The sequence below is a fragment of the Miniopterus schreibersii genome, assembly GCF_964146895.1.
Source record: "Miniopterus schreibersii genome assembly, chromosome: 12".
Taxonomy (NCBI): Eukaryota; Metazoa; Chordata; class Mammalia; order Chiroptera; family Miniopteridae; genus Miniopterus; species Miniopterus schreibersii.
In genome coordinates this window covers 43505778-43529016 of record NC_138112.1, presented here as the reverse complement: position 1 = coordinate 43529016, position 23239 = coordinate 43505778, and the positions used below count along the sequence as shown (strand labels likewise).

The 23239-nt window shown below is 44.2% G+C and overlaps 1 protein-coding gene across 1 annotated transcript in view; it reads right to left on the bottom strand.

The window, feature by feature from the left end:
* Positions 1-23239, bottom strand: part of TEAD1 (TEA domain transcription factor 1) — a 186374-nt gene that overhangs the window by 49706 nt on the left and 113429 nt on the right. Inside the window, exons 4-11 of the mRNA XM_081152835.1 lie at positions 20044-20108; positions 17612-17674; positions 17460-17522; positions 5095-5106; positions 4156-4290; positions 3013-3059; positions 2162-2223; positions 1075-1199 (exon numbers count right to left, since the gene is read on the bottom strand). Coding sequence (XP_081008961.1) covers positions 1075-1199; positions 2162-2223; positions 3013-3059; positions 4156-4290; positions 5095-5106; positions 17460-17522; positions 17612-17674; positions 20044-20108 — 572 coding nt within the window. The remainder of the gene's footprint in view (positions 1-1074; positions 1200-2161; positions 2224-3012; positions 3060-4155; positions 4291-5094; positions 5107-17459; positions 17523-17611; positions 17675-20043; positions 20109-23239) is intronic.

Sequence of the window (23239 nt, the reverse complement as noted above, 5' to 3'; positions counted from 1 at the left end):
ACCAAGCTCAAGTGCAAATACTCCCAGGAGAGGTCAGCTGCAATTGTTCCGTATCTGAGTTATTTACAACAGATGGTGAAATCACTCATGACACGTTTTCCTGATAACAGAACGACAGCAAGGCAGCAGACACACAGACAACACAGCGCCCATGTGCTTTTGGTGGCCCTGGAGATCCCCAGGTGGGTGAGACAGAGAATATGGGGAGGAGTTGGTGAGGATTCCCAAAGACAAACTCACGATTTTTTCAGTGTTTGCCTCAGACTTGCCCCCCCACACACGCAGTGCTCATACTCACAGCAGAGGAGTAGGAGTGAGGAAAGGGTCTTGGGCTTGCTGGGTGGGAGGCTCACATATGTATGGGAAATGATGGACCCGGCTGGGAAACAAGGGGATGATGAGCCGCAATGGGGTGGGGGAGACAACAAATAGAGTCCAGATGCCAGCCTTACTGGTATTTATATTATGATGCACTGCATTTGACCTCAAATTGTTAAAGTGCCATCTTGTTACTTCTCCTTAAGGAGATAACTGGCTATTTTGCAAACACGTAGACTTGGAGAAGCAGTACAGAATAATGACTGAATGTTTAGGCTTGAGTTTTAAAGACCTAAGTTTGAATCTCTAACCTATCAGCTGTTAACTATGTGACTTCAGGAAAATTACTTAACCTCCGTTTCTTCATCTATCAGACAGTACCTACCCTATAAGGTTGTGGTGAGGGTAAAATGTGACTGTATGTACAAACAGCTTTGCCTAGTCCCAGTCATGTGGCAAGGCTCAATAATGTTCAATTTTATCAAATGCAAGAGCTTATTAAGGTCCTCCCCCCCTTCAGTGCCAGTTTTCCCTGAAGTTTCAGGTCCAAAGCATCCATAAACTTTCAGCTCTAAGTCCTACACATTTGTCAATGGAAATACCCTTCACTTGACTGAAAGGCGGCTTTGCTATGCCTACCCAGGCCCATGTTCACTTGGGTTATCTATCAGGCGGGAGGGCAGGGGAAAGGATCGAGAAAGGGAACAGAATACACAGCTGATTCCAGATTTGAGGCACCTCTCTGAGCACACTCACCGAGTCCGGGTCTCGCTGCTGTTCGAGGAAAGCGGAAAATTCCACCAGGCGAAGTTTGGTTGTGCCAATGGACCGACCCTGCCAGGCAGGAACTGAGGGAGCTGGGGCTGACGCAGGCTCAAACCCTGAAAGATCAATCGTCACCTTTAATGCTGGCCATCTGCCTCCCCTTGGGCCTCAGGCCAATACTGGGGTGGGGCCCTACAAAACGGATGACCCAGGAGGAAAGGCCAACAGCCTGTTCTACCAGTGTCTTGTGGAACTAAGTGAGGTAGGGGTGAGATTCTGGCCGAGGATCTCAGAGGCAGCGTCCTGGAAAAGCACGATGCGTATGGCTCCACGTAAAGCCCACTTCAGTCGTGCTACGGGCTGTGGCATGAGGATGCCTATCCTGGACAAAGGGGCTGAGCTGGGGACCAGGGAGAGACTGACTGAGGAGCAGAAATGAATGCTGGCAAAGATCTCCTGGGAGGCTGGCACGGGCCAGACACTTCTTGTGTTTCTCCACTTCCCGTCTTCAGACTGCAGTCACCAGCACTATAGAATACTCTCTAAGAATGCTCCATGGTAGTGAAGCAGAGGGCATTTCAGGTTGGGGACTCTGTAACGGAGAGCGGCTCCACTGGGTAATTCTACGTGTGTGCGCGCGTGTTTATGTGTGTTTGTGTGTAAACAGATACATGTTTTCTAGTTTGGGCTTCCCTGTCAGCTCTCCTCTAAGGAACTGAAACCTACTTATCTAAGAAAGGATGAATAATCCCATGTGCCCTCAGGACTTGGATTGCTCAATTCTGCCTGTTAATGATGAGGAAGGAACCGTAGCAACTTCCCCTTCCAAGGATGACCAGGGTGCCGAGTGAAAGTGACCAGGCTTCCTGTTTCCTTAAAAATGCGTCTGAAGAGTTCTCATGGGTTGATTGAGAGGAATTGGGGAACTGGGAGGGAACACCCCTGTGACCCTCCTAAGCTCCAGGCTAACCCCTGCCTTAAGCAAGTTGGGGGTATAGAGGGGGCACCCATGGCTCTGCAAGTCAGGGGACACGTGAAGCTGTGGAACAGAGGGAGAGGGAGCCCCATGGAGACTCACCTGGAATGGGTGCTGTGACTGCTGGCTGGATGGGGTAGGCCTGCTGCACGAAGGGCTTGACGCTGGGGACAGAAGGATGGAGAGTGAGAAATGGTGGCTGGAGCAGCGGCTTCTCAGTTCTGGCCTTGACCTCCCAGGGCTAGGGACCAACCTGTGGTTCTCCTCACTGTGAGGTTCCCTGCCTGCAGGTGGGAGCACAGCCCAGGCAGAGCTCCATCAAGATTGAGAGGGTTACTCTCTTCAATTGAGAGGGGCCAGGCTGCTAGGGTCTTGGCACCTGCTTCATGCCAGTTCAGTGGGATGAGCTGGACATCTACCTTTGAACTTTTCATCTCTGTAGAGGCCGAGGTTAGTGGTCACCAGTTTCAGGCAAGGTTTGGGACATGCTTCAGGCTCTCCTTCTCTAGGCTAAATAGCTCATACTGAGCTTGCTACCTTGGCCCTCAAAGCATCAGTGGGATTTTCTATTCACTGCCACACCACAGGGAAAGTGAGAAAAGAATGGGCTGCAGAATCACCCCAGTGCCCTCTCTCTTAGGCAGGCACTTCTCAGGAAGACCTTAGGCTTTGCCTTCAGAGACATGAAAGGACTAGAATCCTCTTCCTGTTTTGAGCTAGATGACCACTAAGCTTAAAGTGGGAGTGAGGTGTTTACATGTCTCTAGGATCTGAGCAGTCTCTTTCCTGCTACTGGCTTCCAGTAAGTAACAATGGGGAACAACTTTGGTGAAATCAGGTTAAATCTTCCCCCTCCAAGCTCCGAAGCAGTCTAGTCCCAGGAACACACTACCCCACTGCCCAGGGTGGGCTATGCCCAGGCCCTTGTCAGTGCTGCCCCTCCTCAGACTTACTCTTGTGAGGATCCCGGTTGCCCTGTTTGTATCATTCCCGGCCAGAACTGGAAGGCAAAATGCAAGAGGCTTCAGGATTATGAGTTCACTTCAAAGCATAGTTCAGGACGTGTAAGCATTGCAACCCCTGCTAAAGACAGTGGGTTCAGACCATCCACCAGCGGCAGTGACCCTCCCTAAATGCAGATGTGGTCACTGCTGCACACAAAATTGCAACCTATGCCCTTGGCCTGGCAACCCAGGGCTCCCTCTAGCTCCTCTTCGAGATAATCTCTGAGTGCAGGGTCAGGCAGCAGCTTCAGTGTTCTCCTGACACCTGGCAGTGACCTGGGTGCACTGCAGAGCGTTCATGAATATTTCATCTGACTGCTCTTATCCATGCACCCACCCACCCACCCTTCTTTCCCCGCCTCCATTCTGAACCGCTCCCTGTGTAACACTCTGCCACCTGGGCTCATAGCCCCGAGGGCCCAGCCAGAAGCTCCAAATAGCAGTGCACCTACTTTGCTGTGAATCTTCCTGAGGCTTTTGGTACCTGCCAACCCCTCCCCCGTCCCCACTGGAGGCAGCACTGTGTAAAGGAAGTCACAAAGCCCTGGGTTTGAGTTCTGACACCACTATCCATGTAATTATGATCACGTTACACAGACTCCTGTCTTATTACTAAGTAATCTCAGTTTTCTCATCTGCAAAATGGCAATAACAAGGCATTTAAGATTATTAGGAAGATTAAATGGGGCCATAACGTTTAGCTTCTCAGCCCTTGGTAGGTATAAAATGAAAATGTTAATAGAATTCTTTGTCCCTTTAGGGGCTAGCTGCCATAAAGTGACCCTGAGGACACAGGATGAAGGGCTAAAAAAAAGAGCAAAAGACACAGATGCAGCCCAGAGGGCACCAGAAAAGTGACACCTAATTCAATGTCTTCAGGGACTAAGGCTCCCTCTGCTCCAGTCTCTCCCTTACTCCATGTCGCCCTCCCTTCATTTCTTTCACCTTTTTGCACCCACCATCAGTTCACCACAAGGTGGTTCTCTTACACCTGACCCAATCATAAGAAGTGCCAGGTAGCCAGCTTCAAGCTGGCCCATGGTGACCCTGTGGCCCTAGGGCCATTGTTTATGGGCACAGCCTGTGACTCACCCCCGGCGCCCCTGGGAAGGTGGGGCGTGGAATCCCAGGCAGCCCCAGCTTGTTGTGAATGGCAGTGGCCGAGACGATCTGGGCTGACGACATGGCGGCCATGTGCTGAAGGGCCTTATCCTTGGCAGTCTGATCCTTGAAGGTGACAGCGACACACAGACTTAATACATAATGCATGGCTACCAGGCAGCTCACACAGGCACAGCCACGAGCACATGGACTAAAATACAGAGCCACAAAAGAGGCCGAAAAAGCAAACATGCATGGATAAATAAACACAGCCAGAAGGCTACAACACACTGAACCTACTGCAACTCGGAACATTTACTGAGAATGCCCAGTAGCAAGGTTTAAAAAAAAATTTTTGTTGTTGTTAATCTGTTTTCCAACAGAATGGGAAGCCTCTGAGAAGAGTGGACAATATATTTATTTTTCCAGCTTCCAAAGGGCGATTTCTCCAATTACTTAACACAGTCAAGTTAAAAAAGGTCCTTCTTTTAAGCATATAGATGGGGCTGGTGTGGGGTGGTGGTAGTTGTGGATCTGGGGTAGGACCATCCAGAGCGTGAGGAGGCCCTGACTGTGTGCATGATCAAGGGGCCACAGTCCCAGGAGATGCTGGAGTTATGCGAGACCTGGACGCCCTGGCAGATGCCTGGTGGGGAGGCTCAGAAGCAGTGGGGCGGGCGGGGCGGTGGCTGACGGGCCAAGCAGCATGCTGGCAGGGCACATGCTCTCTCAAGTATCCCCGCCATGAGTCAAAGGCTACATGGATTCCTTCTTTAGCTGAGGACACAGGGGATGCTACCAGGTAAGTAGTTTCTTGTTTTCCTAAATGGATCTTTTCTAGAAAAGCCAAGGCTGATAACACAAAGCTAGCCAAAAAGTCTGCCAAGCACAGCTAAAATACAGAATACTCAATTTGGTGAAAATACTTACCATGCTTGTCACCTGGATACAACAATAAACAATTTGTTAAAAGGATTGCGTACAAAGGCAGGGTTATTTTTCTTCTTCAGTTAAAAAATATATATGTATATAAACACACAATACTGGGTATAATAAAATGGGTAGGAGTGTGGGTGGGTTTTTTCCCCCCCACATTTTAGGAGGAATGTATGACCCACATAACTATCTAGAAGGGCAATTACCAACAATTTCAACCATCAAAAACTACCTCCTACTCCTCCAAGCTGGTTCTGTGGCTTCTCCGGTAGAGATGGGAGAAATGGCCACAGCCCTGGTGGGGACAGGCCCCAGGGAGGCAGGCAGGGTTTCATGCTGGTTAAGCATGTCACGGTCCCTGGCTGCTAGTAGGAAGTCTATAAATCTACCTGGCCCCAGAATCCATGAAAGTGGGAACAAGATGGTGACATCAAAATAAAAAGAGCACCTTCCACAGCTGCCATTCAGAGTTTAGACAGTGAATAAAAGTCAAGGGAAGCTTTGGGTAAGACACTGAGTACCAGCAGAGAGGTGGCTTCACTGTTTACAGATTTACCCACAGGTGATGAATAAACATGCTGAGGTACCAAAGGCAAGGGCAAAAGGAGAAGTTAAAAAAAAAAAAAAAAAAGACCTACAAGAAGGTACTAGGGGCTTCTAAGAAAAACCAATTAGGTGCTCCCAAAAGTGGTATAGACACCACTTTGCCCCATAACTGCCAGGAATACCATGTGAGTTTTCAAAAAATTTATATTAGCCCTTGAAAAAGAGCCTAACACTTGCATAAGTTTTTGTAATATTTTATCTATTTCTTTGACTTTTAACTGAAATAATAATGAGCCCCATGGAACAGCTCTTCAAGGATGTACATAGCCACTGTGAACATCTGCACGGACATGTGCTACAGCTGAATGAGACCGAGAGGGCCCTGCAAGCTTGCAGGGTTACTGGTCCCCAACAGAAGGACCACGGGTGACTAGAGGAGGCTTTTGCCACCTCTGGTCAGATATTCTTCTTCTTCAGGGTTGAAGTTACATTTGTTTATCTGCCGAATGCTCTCACCTAGAGCTAGTCACTTCTGGTAACTTTTTAAAAAACACCTGAAACATTTCAGATACTAAGATGTCCTTAAACAAGACAAATCTTGAAGTCTGTGGAATTTTATGATAAAATGACTGGGTGTGTGCAAATGCCCCAAAGCCAAACTGAGCCTAACACACACAGATCTCAGCACCAGTCAATCTACTCTTAGCTGGTCTTGTGGTCTCACCTGCTACCTACCCCATTATCCTTTCAGAGGGTCATCTAGGTATACCAAACAGAAAACATGGCTCCAGCCACGCTTACTCCCTTCTCTGTCAAGAGGACCTTTTATGTCAAGAATATAAATTCTTGGTTTCTCTTTGGAATAGTCACTTTGGGCTCCAGCTCCCAAGCCCCATGGAACAACTCTTTGGGGATGTACACGGTCACTGTGAACATCTGTATAGTCAATTCTGCTCGCCTAAATACAGAGAGCGTTTGTGTACACTTGGGTGGAGTAACTCACAAATTGAAACCCCAGGTCCAAGTGGAAATGAGTTCCCTATATCTCCATAGCCCACTCTTACTCTATTAGAGTAGCTCGAGATGTTTCCCTTTGCTAGGCTCATTAAAAAGTTCCTCAGAATGTTCAGGAAAGTTCAATACTTCTTGTTTAACAGGGAAGTCAGTCAATGAGGAAAGGAGAAATGTCATTGGCTTTGCTGTTTATGTCATGCAGCTTCAGAACATGGTCTTTTTCTTTTGTTGAATAAAACGTTTGACTGTCTTATTACCCAGTATTCCATGAGGTACCTGAATGAAAACAAAAGTTCAGAAGCAGGAGAGCAAATCAAATGCTTCCATCACACCAACTTGCTCTGTGCCAGGAAAAGGCATCCTTGCAGAGGAGTCTGGAGACCTGTATCTGAATCTGCCTCTGCCTGACGTTAATGGCTTGCATTACCTTGGGCAAGTCATTTAACACTCTCCAATTTTCTACAAAATAAAGGTTTATTTTGATTCTCTGAAGTCCTTCTGTTTCTAAAGTTGTAGCTATGAGTGTGAGTTCTAGCATAAGCAAATAGATCTTAATACATATAGCCAAAAAACTGCTAGTGAAAAGACAGCAGAATGTTAAAATTTGGGCAGTGCTTGGCCACCTATTCTAATAGAGAGAAAGCCAAGTGTGGAGAGGAAATTGTATCTGAAGTAGAGGTTCTTTCTGCACTTGACCTACCTACTTGAGAATAGGCAATTTTCTGCAAATGGACTAAAATGTCTATACCAGTGATTTCCTACCTTTTGTAGTGGACATGCTCTGACTACTCATTTAATTTTATAACAGCTCTCCTTTATATATGATATACATTTAAAAATTAAAAGAATTACATTTTTTGTTGTTGTTGTTTAAAATCTAAAGTAACCCTGCAGATAATAAGCACCACCAGGGAGATCTCAAAATCAGAACTGAGAGCCTGGCTGTAGATCCACTTATCCTGAAATGGGAGTGAGGAAGGATGCCAAGCTGAGAGATTTCAATGGAGGGATCTGTAAATTGTCATTTTCAGCCCAGAGATACATGCCTGGCTTTGAAGAAATTATAACTATAAGTGTCAGACCTGAGTAAATTGCTTCTCTGTGTCACTCTAGTCTAATATCTGGGCTTTTAAACATTCCCCTCTATCCTCACCACTCATATCCTCAGACTAAAGAGGGAAGGCATATCACAAATCTACTCAAATACTGGAGCTTAAGTAAATTAAAAAATATATGTTACTTTTGTATACCATATTGATTTTATTCTAAAATGTCTTCATACTAAAATTTCTGAGATGTGGATGAGATTTACAAAGGATGAGCATACTGTTTTCTCTTGAAAAACTGTTTTAAGTCAATACTGAGTTACCATCGATGATGTCTTAGGTTACAGGAAACACTGAGTGTGTATGTGTACATATGAGCATGCACGAAAAGGACAGGACAAATGTATCCTAGGAAAAAGCTTGGACAACTTCACACTGACTCCTTATTACTGGTTTTAAGTCCATCTACCCCTGAGATTAGTAAGAAAAGGCAACTCTTCTTTTCCAACTGAACCCTAACTCAAGTCCATGACCTGAATTGTAAAAAATGTTTATAAAGCAGGCAACATGGGTCTAAGACTGTTGATAGGTTGCTAAGAACAAATTCTGACCTGAGAATGAGGGCAGATGAACTTGAGGTGCATGTCTCAGTACCCACTAAGCTCTCCTCCCTGTCCAATTTCTGGCACACCAAGGCATCAATGGCCTCGCTGCCTTGGCCACATGGGGTCCAGAAGGATGTGTCATGCATAAACTCCTCAGCCCCAAGCCTTTCACAGTGTTATTGTTACTAAGTAAACAGACTTTCATATTTCATGAAGCAGAGCAAGGCTGCTGCTACAACTCTGGGTTCAGCTGACTGCCTCCTTTTACTGGTTGAAAGTACACAATGTTTGGGAAATGTCCACATGTAATATACATGACAGGAAGGCAGCCGCATCCCAAATGCACATAGCTGGAATGGTGTGCTCTTCAAAATCAAGGACATGCTATGAATCAGTTTCTGGATAGTTTCTTTCTATCAGTTTCTTTCTCCTTTGCTTCTCCAGCTTCTGATTATTCTGGGGGAATCAATTATGTCATAATTTGTAGGCATTAATCATAAACAAATAGTAAAGATAATGCACAAAGGTCACAGGCTTGCATGTACAATATTATAGTTGTCATAAATGGAATTTTAATGAACAGCCTACTAAACCAATATATTCCAAACAGTTTATTCAGGGGCCATCACTTCAGAATTTAAAGACTCCAATCTAATTTATTCAGATCGAAGTCTACCAATATATCAGGAAAAACACATAAAAAAAAGACCATGGATTCAAAAACCCTTGATAGCTATTAAATGTTTTCCCCCAAATATACTTTTTCCAGCAATATAAAAATATAGTGCAAGAGAGGAAAGACAGCAATTTGCTTGCAAAATCACTTTTGCAGAAAAAGATAAAACACAGAATACTTTCCTAAGAAGTAATTTTGCAGATGCTACTTCTAATCTTGCACTATGTGAATTCACATGACCTCTGCAATTATTAGCAGTAGCCCCTGAGCAGATAAACGTCACAAAACTCTATGAGGGTTTTGGAGAAAGGATGAAGGGCACTTGAATTCTTATAGCCATGACCTCCAATTTGCTTATTATTAGAGAAAGCAGGAGTAAATACAAAAGGGGGCTATTTCGGTCAGGCAACAGCTAATGCCGAGGAGAGAAGGCACATTCATACCTCCCCTGACTTGCCATGTAATGAGGAGCAATTAATTCATCTTATTGTATTTCCAAATGCCAAAGACTCCATTCACATCAAAGGAAAAATGTTTCAAGGCTTTTACTATTGTTCATTTTTAAATGTACTGAGCTATATTTAGTATTTTATAATTGTCAATAGTGTTTCCTTCCATTCTATGTGGGGTTGAGCATCACTAAGGATTGTAGCTGAGGATCCAAGTGATTTGTAGGTATGCCTGATGATTCTCCACCAGGAAGCCTGGGATTCAGATCAACTAATGACAGGTCTGGGTGTTAGGGAGAAGGCACACTTCTGACCTTAGCCCCCTTTCCCTTCAGAGGTGACAGCAAGAGGCAGGGGGTAAATTTCCCCTGAAAAGCCAGAGGAACCCAAGCAGGTGGCAGGCTCAAGTTTAGCTCCAGACTGAATAACAACTCCTGCCACTCACCTCTGCTTAATCCAAACATCCAGACACAATGAAAAATGGGCTCTGTTGAGGGGAGACAATGCAAAAGCATCTCAAACCAAGGGAAGGAACCCTCATCCTTGACCAATACTCTCTAGGGAGGCACCATGACATCATGCAAAGAGTCTGGGCTTTGGTGCTAGATAGCCCTTGAATCAGAATTGTGACCCTGGGCAAGTCAGTTAGCCATTCAGAGACTCTGTTTCTCCACATATAAGGTGAGGGTAACAACATCCACTTTCAGGACTGCTCTAAGAATTGCATCAAACACTCTGCACAGTGCCAGCAGCCTAGCCATTCAGTGAACTTGTAATCTACGGGGCCTACGGGACCGACCATACAGGCTCAATCCTGCTCAAGGCCTGAATTGTTTAGGAGCCCTGGCCCTGATTACAGAATCTTGGGGCTCACTGTTACCAAGGCATTGTCTACACTGGAGGCCAATTAACAATGGGATTTCTCTCAGAAGGGATAGAAATGTAGAATGAGGCTGTTTCTGTCACCCTTAAAAAGAAAATCCAGACCCGGCTCAGTTCACATGGAAACATCAATGTATTCAGTCCTCTTTTACACTAGTTCTGCATCATAACACTGCTGCTGAGAGGTTCTAATTCCATCACACTGAGGCATGAGAAATTAACTGTCTCCAATCGTAGTTTTAGCTAGGTAAAATTAAAAACAAGGTAATGAAAATATAGCTGAGGAGACAGGGTACACGTCATGAATGCAAAGAACTCCCTGAAGATTGGGAGATGCCAGGAAAGGCAATGTATCATTTCCCAAATCCGTCGACAAGGCCAAGTGTCTTGGCACTGGCACCGAGACAAAGGACATGGCTGTTCCAGGCTTTCTTTGCCTTGGGTACTGCTAACGGCCACCTCCTGACAGAGCAGAGTGGCTCAGAGGACCATGAGGAACACCAATGGGTGAAGTGAAATGCATCTTCCCTGTGGACTGGCCCATTTCTGGATGGAATCAGTGGCAATACAACCAGGATTCAGCAGTGTGGACTGCAGCAATGCCTCAGTGAAGTTCTGGAACTCCTCAAGAGAATTAAATCAACAATTTGAACTTTAAGCTCTCTGCTTATTGGAAGGAAAGGCAGATTGGGAAGAATGGCCTGTTCAGAAATCAAATCACAAAGGCCACCAGGGCGAGAATGAAGAAAATGGCCTTGGGGAGCACATGTAGCCCATAAATTAGTCACCAACGACTGGACATAATCAGAGGAACTCAGGCCTTTTTCTGCTCTACTGGGATGATGCAATGCCAGCAAGTACAGGCTTTCCTTTAATACACATCCGGAGCTTGACGTGAATACATCAGGTGGCTAAGATGTATTCCTGCTGAGGTTAGGGCAGAGTGAAGACTACTGTCCCGGTCTTCTCACTACTGTCCTGAGTCACACACTCACCACACACACCCCAGACCAGACATGCGTGGTCTACTTTCACAGAAAGATGGTTAATGGTCCACAGTGTGGTGGTCTGCAGAGCTTGACTTTAGCTACCACAAGCCCCTGAAGACAGCAAATAAAGGACTGCCTTTCTGCTGCTACTAGGGAAAGGAGATCCCTGGGCCTGGACAATCTCAGGACAATAGGACATATAGAGACCCAGAGCAGGAAACTCTAAGGAGGAGCTCTGAGTAGAAAAGGAAAGACTGCTTAATGCACAGAGAATAATTTTGTGTTGTTTCATGCTGGGATAATAAATCTCTGGAGCTTAAAAAAAATGACCTTTTGATAAATTAATGGTGAGTGAAATAATTCAAGGTAGAAAATAGTTTATAAACTTCAGGCCAGTCCTCAGACCATACCAAAGTCTTCTCAGACAGCATGCTGCCTCTTACTACTCAACTGAAGTGAGTGAAGGGAGAGGCAGAGATGCTAGACAATAAATGAAACTGGTGTGGGTGACACTGCTGTAGATGCAGCTGGTGACAGAAGGTCCAAGAGAGATCTCTAAGCCAACATCCTTGGAATTCCTAAATGCATGCTCCATAGACTGATAAGCCACTTGCACAGTGTAACTGCATGGATCCATCCTCTGCTTTATAACCAGAACCAGGCCTAGCTACAAAGCCGTGGGTCACCTAGAACCCACCGAGAACCAGAAGAGTGGTGGGTCAAAAGGATTTTGTCTGGGCAGGGGCCAAACATATCACACTCCCATCACTGAGAAATGGCTCCCTCAAAGATAAGCTCTCCTCTCGAGCAGCAGTTAGCACTCTGACTTGTCTCTTAAAAAATTAAAATGAAAGTGAAAGTATATGTTTAATGTCCAAAATGTTGGCCCTCTGGTCATAAATGCCTTGCACTTCCTTATGCCTTTAGCAGGCTCTTGAATCTCAGCTACACTCTGCTGACCCCTTCACCCCTTTTCCCTATTCTCCAGTCCCTGCTCCTGATTCTTTGTCTCCTCATACCCCTTCTTGACCACTTTACTACTCCCTAGACTTTCTTGCCCCTTGCAACTCTCCCTTACGGTCGTGTCTGTATTCAAGGCCATTCCAAATTGTTGGCCAAGTCTATCTTGGTTTAGGCTGCTATAAATGGTACAGAAAATGTCTCATGTTGGTGCCAGTGGCTTCAGCACAAATTCATAGTAGACAGTGGGTAACACTAAATTAGCGTTAGGTCAGGGGCGAAGGAGAAGACATAGTTTTCATTGGATTTGATTTTTCTCAGGGAAATAAATGGCAAGGAAAAGACACTGCTGGTAGAGGAATGGGGAAGGAGGGAGTTTGAGATCAGTTGGGAAATGAAGGTGGGTAAAGGGAATTAGAAAACATAATAATAATTTTTGCCATTTGATTTCTTTCACTTAAAAAAAAACTTTAAAAAAATATGTCAAGATGAAAATGATCATTTCCGGATGATACAAACATGAATGAATATAGCCTTCTCCACACTTTTCAACTTTTTGTTACATTTTAAATTTAGCAACAGCAAAACCTTCACAATTAATTTTAATGCACACCTTCAGTTACTTGCCATTACTTTAAGAGAACCCAACCTTTAATAACCTAAGTTTTATAAATGCTGCTATTGAAAAGTTTCAGAGTACACTTTCAGACTTAATAAGGATAGAACTTTTAAAACAATGAGGAAGAAAGTGTACACAGCAGTCAGAGTGGAATGGAATGGGGGGTAGGCCAAGGAGCGTGGTAAGGGCTAATGAATGCCCTTAGCTGGGCCCCAGGGATGTATGATGGACCCTGGTCCACCCTTGTCTCTCAGACTCTGCAGCAGCCCCTAAATTAGTAAATATCAATGACCCCCACGTGCTCCCCATGACCCACAGGTGAACCTCCATCTCCATGGGGTGATCCAGGACCTTCTGCTAGGTTCCTCCAGTGGCATTTCCCACCCATGCCTCCAACCAGATGGTGTTCTTCATGGTTCCCCAAACACCCCTGTATCTCAGTGGAAGTTCCGCCTTCCTCTTTGCTCAGTTCTAATGGTACCTCCTCCACAAGGCTTTCTTTAATTCCTCCACCCTCAGAATTAATCACCCTCTCACTATGCAATCTTTGCACCACTGTTAAATTTCTCCTGCAGAGCCCCACCCACCCCTAGCTGAGGATAATCTACTGGAAATCTTGTATTCTCCCCAAATGGAGCCAAAAATAACAGAAAAGTTTAGTGTTCCTCAAGCACAGAGACTCTGCTCTTAACTCTCTGTGACCAACTTGTACTAAAGAGTCTAGAACACACTGGATTCTCAACGAGAAGGTTACTGGACTGAATTAAATCACCATTTCTGTGCTTTTAGAGTTCAAATCTACATAGAATCTTAAACTTTTACTATAACAAAGTTTGTGATAAAAATTAAAATAGAATTAAAGTCCACACACAGAAAGGGGTGGTCTGGTCCACAGACAAGCACTCTGAGAAGCACTGCCGTTAGCAGAAGCATAACGCTGACTTTTGGAACTAACTCAAGACTTCTGCAGTTAGGATGACACATCCGTAGCTGTGACATGAGAATGACCACTCTCTTCTGGAGTCTGTTTTCTTCAGAGAAGTATGAAGAACAGACTACAGAACTTAGACACTTTGGGCTTTAAATGGAACCCAGGAGCCTTCCTGTAAAGGTGGGAGGGCCAGCTGAGAGGCAGCTGTCTCCTTTTCCTTCTGCCTAAAGCAGTGTTGGTTCTCAAACCTTACTCAACAGAACAGCCATAGAGGCCATGGCTAAGGATGAGAGTGTGGGCTTCAATTAGAACAGCTTTTATTCTCCTATATATTGGTTTCAAGTAAGATTTCAATCTGAAACAAGAGTTTCGCTGTTTAAAAATGTCTAGAAAACCACTAGAGTAAAAAATTCTACTACAGCCTTCCCCAGGAAGCGAAGAGAGGCTTACAGGCAAGTGGGCGCACATGGAACCACACCTGTCAGTGGTCCCAGGTGTGAGCAAACCACTTATTCAAACTCCAAGGGAGGACAGGGAAATGGAGTTTGGCTTCAGTCTTCACAGGAGGGCCGCACACCTTTGTCCACCCCAGAGAACAGAAATCCTTAGACTTCTCAGCCTGTGAAGAGACACTAAGCAGCCTGAGGCAGGAACTGAGAGGACAGGCCCTTAGATGGTCAGTCACCAGCCACCATCTCCAGGAAGCCTTATTACATCTTTTCAGGCAAAGCAGAGCGTCTCTTTATAAAAAGTTTGTCTCCCCCAGTGCTCACCCAGAAGCTATCCTTGTTGTTGGTTGGGAAGACTTCAACTTTCTGTAGTGAGTTTATCTCATTAGTTGGTGTGGGAAGCCAAGAAGACGTGGCTATCAGCCTGACCCCACAATGATGTTAGCGGGAGGCTCAGCCCTGTCTCCCACTAATGTGTATTAGACTCCAGAGCTGAACAAGCAAGTGCAGGTGGAATGGTGAGATCTCTCTCTCCTACTGAGCCCACTTCCTGGTGATGGCTGGCTAGGAAGGTTAACGAGGGCACCCTTAACATAAAATGCCCATGGGAGGTCAAGGCAGCGGCATCTCTGCAGGTAGGTGATAGCCTTAGTCTCCTCAACTGTCCTAATGGCCTCAGAGTGGTGACACAGCAGCTCAGCAGCTGGGATCACATCACCCCAAATTACTGACAAGCACCACAGTATCAATCACAAATTAAGTCCACATTTTAACACAAGCTCAAAGTTAAAAGTTCACTTTCTAAAATGTGAGTGCTGAGGAAAGGCTGGTAGTAAGGGCTGCTTGCCTAGCACCAAGGAACAGGAGGGGTGATAGATCATCTAGTGTATGTGCTGGCGTGAAGCCTTCTACTTGAAAACATTCTCCCATCTCCAGTAGGTAACACCCTGTTTGAAAGAGCAGTGGTTTAGGATTCAGAAAGATCTGGGTTCAAATCCTGACTTCAACACTTACTAGGCTTGGTGGCTTTTGGCAAGTCAATTAAATTCCTGGAACCCTGGTTTCCTAAATATTATTCCTCAACATCTGACTAATGAAACTTTCTTTGTAGTACAGGTAAATGAGAGAACACAGACAGGCTCTGCACCACACGGACTGCTGTCTGTTAGTTCCCAAACAGCAGCACGTTCTCCATGTGGCTCGTCCCTGGGATTCCCTCCACGTTTTATTTTGGCTCTTTCTGCTAACACATATCCAACAGTGCCCTAATTTCACATTCCCATTTGCATGGCCAGCTCTGTGAATAAGGGGTTGGCTGTTATGGGCATAGCTGCCCACCGTGATGACCGCCATGCCTGGAACACACAATTGGTATTAGCTGATGGGAAGAACAAAAGCCTCATTTTCCCAAGAATAATGTGGTAGGGGAGGAAAGAAACTGTAAGAAGATGGAGGTGGTTCTTGGAGCTGAAATTCAGAGCCAGTTGCTACCCAACTGTCTCTGTTTCCACCTCCTCCTTGTGCTGCCCCAAAGGAGAGTGGGCCAGGGTTGCAAGTGGGGGGGAAGTCTTTTTTTTTTTTTAAGAACAAACACAAATACAACTGTGTGTTTGTGTGTATGGTGCATATAAAGTAATGGCAAAATTGTTTCCACTGAGGAAGATTCTTAAAATCACCAAGTGAGAAAGGGAGTGCTTCCCGCACCCCATGGGGACCCTTCTGAACAGGAGAGCTTCATTCATCTTATAGGGCTTTTGGTCTAGGGCTGCAGTGCCCTGGAGAGTTTATAGGAACCACACAGACAGAGCAGAAATAGAGCAATTTATAACATTGCAGATGGAACCACAAAATTGATGTCTGTAAACTTCTTTGTACACCATTAATCCGTTAGCTCAGAGAAACTAGAAACAGTCAGAACTTGAGCAAATACTGCAGTAGTTACGTCCACATAGAGAGGAATGCACCTTTGGTTAAAAAGCAGGATCTAAGAAGTTATCTTAGTCTTCCGACTGCTCAGCCAGTGCAGCTAAAAGCCAGCCACCATCAGCCACACGTGAGAGCGAGCCAGCATGCTGCCCACTGCAGAGGGCACACCAAATGCTCCTTCCTGGTAACTAGCGCTACTCCACAGCCAGACTTGTTTGCATAAAAAGAGTTGCAGGACTTTGGGAAGGGTCCCAGTGTTCAGCACTCAGTGCTGTGAAATTATACTTTATTCTTCAGGTTTACAATGAAAACACAAATTTACTTAATGTGTGGAAAAAACACAGAACAGAACAAAAAATGGCATATGGGAATGGAAACAATATGAGCTGCAAATTTGTTTTTATTACAAAAAGGCCTCCTTGTAAACTATAATCTCTGCATTCCTAAAACAGAGCATTATTGGGGGGGGGGAGGTCGCGTATGCTTTACTGCAAATTTTGGAAGGGAGAACTTATACTTAAAATATTGTCCATGCCTCCATTTTTTGCTATGAAATATATTTTAAGAGACAGAAACTGAGGCACGTGTAAAAACATTTTAAAGTAAACTCAATTATAAATGGAATTGCAAAAATGGATTTGATCAGTTTTCCCATCTTTAAGAACTTTCTTTTTAAGGCCTCACCTCAAATTTCTTTTTTAACCTAGAAAACAATATTAAGCACTGAGGAAGAAATCTGGCAGATAATACTCTCTGTGTTGGAAGAACACATGAAAAGTTACATGAAAAGGGTGTATTTTTCATTTTACATGGGTATTCTTGAAAATACATAAAAAGCACAAATTAATTTCTAAATATTTTATTAAAAGTAATTTCATGATGACCACTGTGGAAATGATTCTTGTTTATAATTTCTACGTCAACTTTGTTTCTCTGGAATTTTTTTCTTCTCCTAGCCCAGGGCTGCTTGGTGGATATTTGAAGGTTAAAAAAAAAATCATGTTTCTGTGCTGAAAAGTTATCAAGACCAGCTCTCTGCTGCATTTGCATTGTTATTAGGGACACACGCGCGCGCACACACACTGGGCTTAATGTGAGGCTAGTACAGAAACAGAGAGATTAGACACAAAGCAATGTAAACAGCTCTCACATGCGAGGAAACTAGGTTACGAGAATGAATCCCAGCACCGGGCGCTCGCCAGTCACCATGGAAAACAGGAAGTGAGATGCATAGCAACCACAAGCCAAAAAGCAGGAAAGCGCATACCTTTAGCTTGGAATGAAAATCACGAGATTTCCTTCTGGCAAGAACCTGAATGTGACTAGACACCTGCAGGGTAGGGGAAGGGAGGAAAACAAAGGAAAAGCCTGTAACCATGGAGATGAAAAGCCCCCTACAACTGGGCAAGCCAGACGTACCTTAATGGCGGCTTGAATTTCTCGAACTTTCTTTCTTGCTAAGACCTGTATATGACTAGACACCTACATTGTTCGGGTTTATGAGGGGAAACAAAACAAAACAAAACAAAACAAAAAAGGAAATCAAATATAAAATTGCTACTCCTTAGGAGGGTGTGGGGTGGGGTGGGGTGGGGATGGGGAGGTTATTTGCATCGCAACAAAGCTCTGCAGTTAGGAATACACAGTCCCAGCCAGACACCAAGCCCCCAGCACTGCTCTCAGCTTTTCAGACTGGGTCATCGCTGCAGTGACTTGATTCAGGAGGAAAGTTTAGGCTAATCTAGTTTTTTTCTCACCCGGTAGCAATCACGGGCACGGGATGAGAGGGGGAGAGTGGGATTGTTTTTGTTACAAAATTAAAAAGGTGGGGGTAGAGGTAAATGAAAATATTTATAGCTTCTCAGTATCAGGAGGGAAAATCCCTTTTTCTCAATTTAGAAGAGACGATCCATAAATTAGCACATACTGCAGAATCAAAAAGCTGAAGCTGTCGGTTGTATTCTGATCTCATTAAGAGCTCTGGATTCTGTAGCAAATGTTAAAATAATACTGACATGTAAATTAGATCTCAAAGTGAAATGGAAAGACCCAGTTAGCAGAGCATTTTTCCCCCTTATAAATATCTTTAATCCTTTCACTCTTTTGGGTATTGACTGGGCGCCAAGTGGATTTGCATATTATTACAAAGCACAAAGTGTGAATACAGCCAGCCAGCCATCCTGTTAAAAATCTGGGTTGAAAACCACACGGATTTGCTGAACAACAAATTCACATTGGAGAGGTATCACCAACTGCTGCCTAAAAACATCCCCAGGATGCCGGGGTGTAGAAACCAAGCCAAGCCTGGCTTCTGAGACACAGTGATTCCACTGAGTAAACAAATTTGCATCTTTTTCCATGGGACTTGGTTAAATTTAGTAGAGTCCCCCAGTGAAGGGGTTGGGCACATGAGCACAGCTCACACAACAGCAGACAGCCCAGGTCCAGCACGTTCCGTATGCTGGGGAATTAGGTCTTGTCTGTTTTTACCTGTTTCAGGAATTTAGGACCTCCCATGTAATAGTTCAGCGACTCAGGCTATGAGACAATTACTTTTTTTAAACACTCTAGCAACTCTAAAAAACGGGATTTGTGACAATAAAAGGTCCTTTTATCTTTAACTTTGTCTTTGAGTTTAAATTATTAATTTTTTTCCAATTTGCACTTTTTTTTTAAGTACGGAGAAGCAGGAACTCCCCCATCCTCTTCACCCCTCCATCCGGTTCCTGCTTTTACTTGTTTCCACCCGAATTTTGTTCTTATGTGCTTCTAGGACTTAATGAGGACCACTGTCCATTGTCGGGGGGAACATCCACCGAACAGACAATGTCCTGCGTCTGAGCACTGGCAGGAGGCCACTTCCCTCTGTGCTGACTCAGCAGCCAGGCTCCCGGCTGGGGCACATGTAGCATTCCTGGGGAAAAGCTCTCCCCTGTCATAAACACTCATGAAAACAACTCATCACTGAGCAGAGGACTGGAATCTGCTGCTCAGGCTTAATGAGACCACAGTTGAGCTTGCCTTTTGGTTTGATTATAGTTTTTAAAATCCACAGATTCATCAGCATAGGTCAACATTAAAAAATATTTTTTTTTTCTGTTAACAACTCACCCATGAGATGTTTGATTTTTCCGCCCCCCTTCCCCTTTCTTTCTTTTTGTTTTTAGTTAAACACAAATTTCTCATCCATTCCAGTTCTGAACTGGGTCAGAGATTTGGGCTGCTTTACATCAGAAAGGAGGAGAGCCAGAGCCCTGACAAAGGGCAGAGGAAATTCCTGTCACTGCTCTGAACAAAGGTATTTAAGTTGTAACTTCATTTCAGTCACAGCAGCTACTGACAAAAAGCCATAGCTTAAGGAGCAACAGTTCCCTGGACGCACATCATTCAGTATCATATTCAGGCCAATACTCACGGCTGCTAGTGTTACTTTTTCATTGAAATGATGACTAATATGTAATCGTTCCAGGATTTTACAATGCACAAAATCTCAAAATTTCATGACTTGCATGTATATTTGCACCTGCAGCATTTCTAGCGTTTGCAGATGCATAGTTTGGGAAAGAAATATAACTTTTAAAATACAGTACAGGAGCAGTTTATACACTGTCCTTAGTAAAACTTTCCCATATGTATAAAAAGAACTCTGGAGACCACATAGTCAAGGGTCACTGAAATGATGAACAGTGAAAACTGAGCCAATTTAAAACACCAATTTAAACATCACTGACGTCCTTACAGGGAACTCAAATTGGGGGCTCCTAGGAGCCAAAGCACAGACAGCCACTGCAGCCAAAATGCCTCTTTGGGCCATTCGCTGACATGCACAATTTCCAGGTAGGTTACTTTACCTGTTTTCTGGTCCTCGTTTTCCCTGTCCTGAGTTTGATGTATCTGGCTATCAATTCATTTCTACCTGCAAGAAAGAAGAATTTACAATAAGGTGGATTATGAAAAAAAAAAAAAAAGCCTCTGAAAGCTAAGAATAGAATTCAGAATCAGTTGCAGCTGTAAGTTTATTAATGCTAGAAAAATAAAACAGTACCGTTGTTGTTTGCAAAAATATTTACTATGGGAAAATAAAATGAGGGGCATTAATTATGAACTACAATCAGCAATTGAGGATAGAAATTTGCTTTTTAAAAATGTGCCTTTTTGTTTCTTTGCATGCTTGCATCTAAATGGGTGGTCACTTGTATAAGCAACACATACAAGGATTAGTGTGGGCGTCTGCAAACCCAGTTCTGTTCAAGTCTTATTTTCCATATCCATTCCTCCACACCCAGGTTTCTACTTGTAGCTGCCTCCAGTCAGAGTCATTATAGCCACAAGAGAATGAACTGCTGTGGCCACAGAAACCCTTCAATGGTAAGTTAGCGGTATGAAAGCAGACATCCCCTGAAAGCAGTCACTGCACTAGCAACTACACACAAGATTGTGTTGGTGAAAAAGGACTCAACCTCCTCAGAATTTTATAATCTTTGGGGGAAAGAAAACATCTAAAAGTACAAACAAATCCCTTCCATCCGAACCCCACCAGGAGACTGAGAAGTTTCAAGCAGATAACCTGACTCAGAAGAACTATAATATAATGGGAAAGTATAGCCCCAAAGCTAAGTGGGGAAATGTAATACCACATGAAGTAAAACCCCACTCTTACAAGACACGGGTCCAAACTGTTAACTATAATCATAACTGTATAGCTAATTGTATAATTTGTGCTTGCTGCCTTACTTCCCAGACATATTACCCGAAGACAGCAAGAACTCTTATTCCCCAAAGCTCCTCCCGTCCCACCAGGCACACAGCACAAAGCTGGGCACACAGCAAGATAAACAAGGGAATAACACAGCCTCTGCTGAAAGAGAGTAACGACATCACCAGACCTCCCCTGGCAGAGTAAAAACTTGGCAGCACTAATGAAGACCAATGGAGGGTGTCTTTAGGGCAATCTTGTCTGAGGATTCTAAATATGGTCCCATCACTGCCTAGAATATTCCTGTACCCATGGCTCTGTCTACCATCTGCCTGTGTTAGGACCGTGCAATACACAGTCACCACTAGAAGACGAAGAAATCGTGAAGCCTGGGGCTGGAAAGTACCTCTGGGTGATCCATTCCCACCCTTAAAAGTGGAAGTCCTTATTAGCCGAAGCCAGCACTTCCAGAATTCAGGAAGTGGTCCGTTTTACCTTAAAACATTTAAGAATAAAAGGGCCCATCTCATCTGTGGCTTCTTGTAACTTTCATCCTCAGATTCTTCTTGCTCCTCTTAACAAGAAACAAGGCTAGTCACTTACGCACATGACGTGACTAGCTTTCAGATATTAATGACAACTCTCAGGTCCTCCTGGAGTTGTGTCCAGGCCAAACGGACCCTGTCCCTTTGTTATCTGTGACAAGCTTTGGAGCATTCCCCCCCCCCCCGACACTGACCATCCTTTGTCATTTTCCTTTCATAGCCTGCAGCCCAGAACTGCAGTGATGCTCCTGCTGTGACAGATCCACAGAGCAGAGTGGGTCCATCACCTTGCTTATCCTAAACTCTACCCCCTGTTCATGCAGCACTGCCTTTGATTTGGGGGGACCACAATAAACTATGAACTTATGTCAATTTGAACTCCTAGGTTCTTTTCATATGGGCTACCATCCTGTGCCCAGTCTTTTTATGCTTAGTTAGAATTTCCAGATCCAAACACGGAAACTGACATTTATTTCTATTGCGTTTCATCCTGATAGATTAAACCTGTCATCCCAGACTGTCAGGATCCCCTAAGATCCTGATTCTGTAACTGAACTTACCCTTTAACCACAGAAAAGGGACCTGGAAATTCAGTTTTGAGGATTGCTTCTCTAAGGATTCTCTTTTAAACTTTTGAGAACTACCAATATCTCCTGTAGTGTCATTTGGTCTACTTCTCCATCTCTCAGATGGTTGTACAGATTTTGCAATTTGTCTCAAATGCTCGCTGACAGCAGAGTCCAGCTAGGAGTGCCTAATTACAGAAGCCAGACCTAAATGACAATGTCTGTGGAGGAGCCAAGCATCCTCCAGCTCAGGGCCTCACTGTGCACCCTGTTCAGGGCCACCTGAATGGCCAGGATGAAATAAATTCAGGGCCCTGTATTACATGCAATTTCGTCTGAACCTTGTCCAGATGCCCCACACTTGCTTATTTTCTGTGAAAGCAGACAGAATTACTTGTTATGTGCGACACATCACCTATATAACTAACTTTTCATTTCTTATGGCACTTGGCTGAATGAATGAGGTCAACATCCAGGACAGCCACACTTGACTGTGCTCCCTGTAGTCTATGCAAATGGAACCCCCTGGAGTTAAACAATATCAACTCATATGTTGATTACAGTACTTCTAAAAATTGGTACTTCTACAACAGGCCCTCCCTGGGTACCTACTGTGTGCAGAGCACTATGCCACTGTCATCATTTCACTAAAAGCCTCTCATAGCTCCCAAGCTCCTTGTGCTTTACATGTGTTTTATAAGATCACCCTTCAAAACTGCGTCCTTTCTCTAAATCTTCCCAGAATTAAAATATGCTCACCTGTTGGGAAAATAAGTATGCCATTCCAAATGATTTTGGTATATCTTTTTGACTGCTTGGGGTTATACATATTTGGGGAAAATCAACTATGTTCTGAATAGATTCTTGTTAGTGATCCTGATAGAATGTCCTGAGACCTGTTTATATTTCTATAGCATGGCTCTCTAAAGGGAGTGAATCCATATAGCCCAGAATTTTGAGTCTGAATTGTGGTAAGATACAGAATTCCCTTACCAAGGACAGGGAGCTCAGTGGCACCAGCCATCACTGATGTAACGGGCAGTGGGCCTCCGTCCACACAGCACAGTCTTGTTTGCAGCCATGATCAGGATGTTGGGTATTGTAAATGTTAACCCTCATTTCTCTCTCCCCCTTCAAAACACACACACACACACACACACACACACACACACACACACAGTGGTACTTTATCCAGTAAACCTTAATTACAAAAATGAATTTCAACAAAGTTAACTTTAAA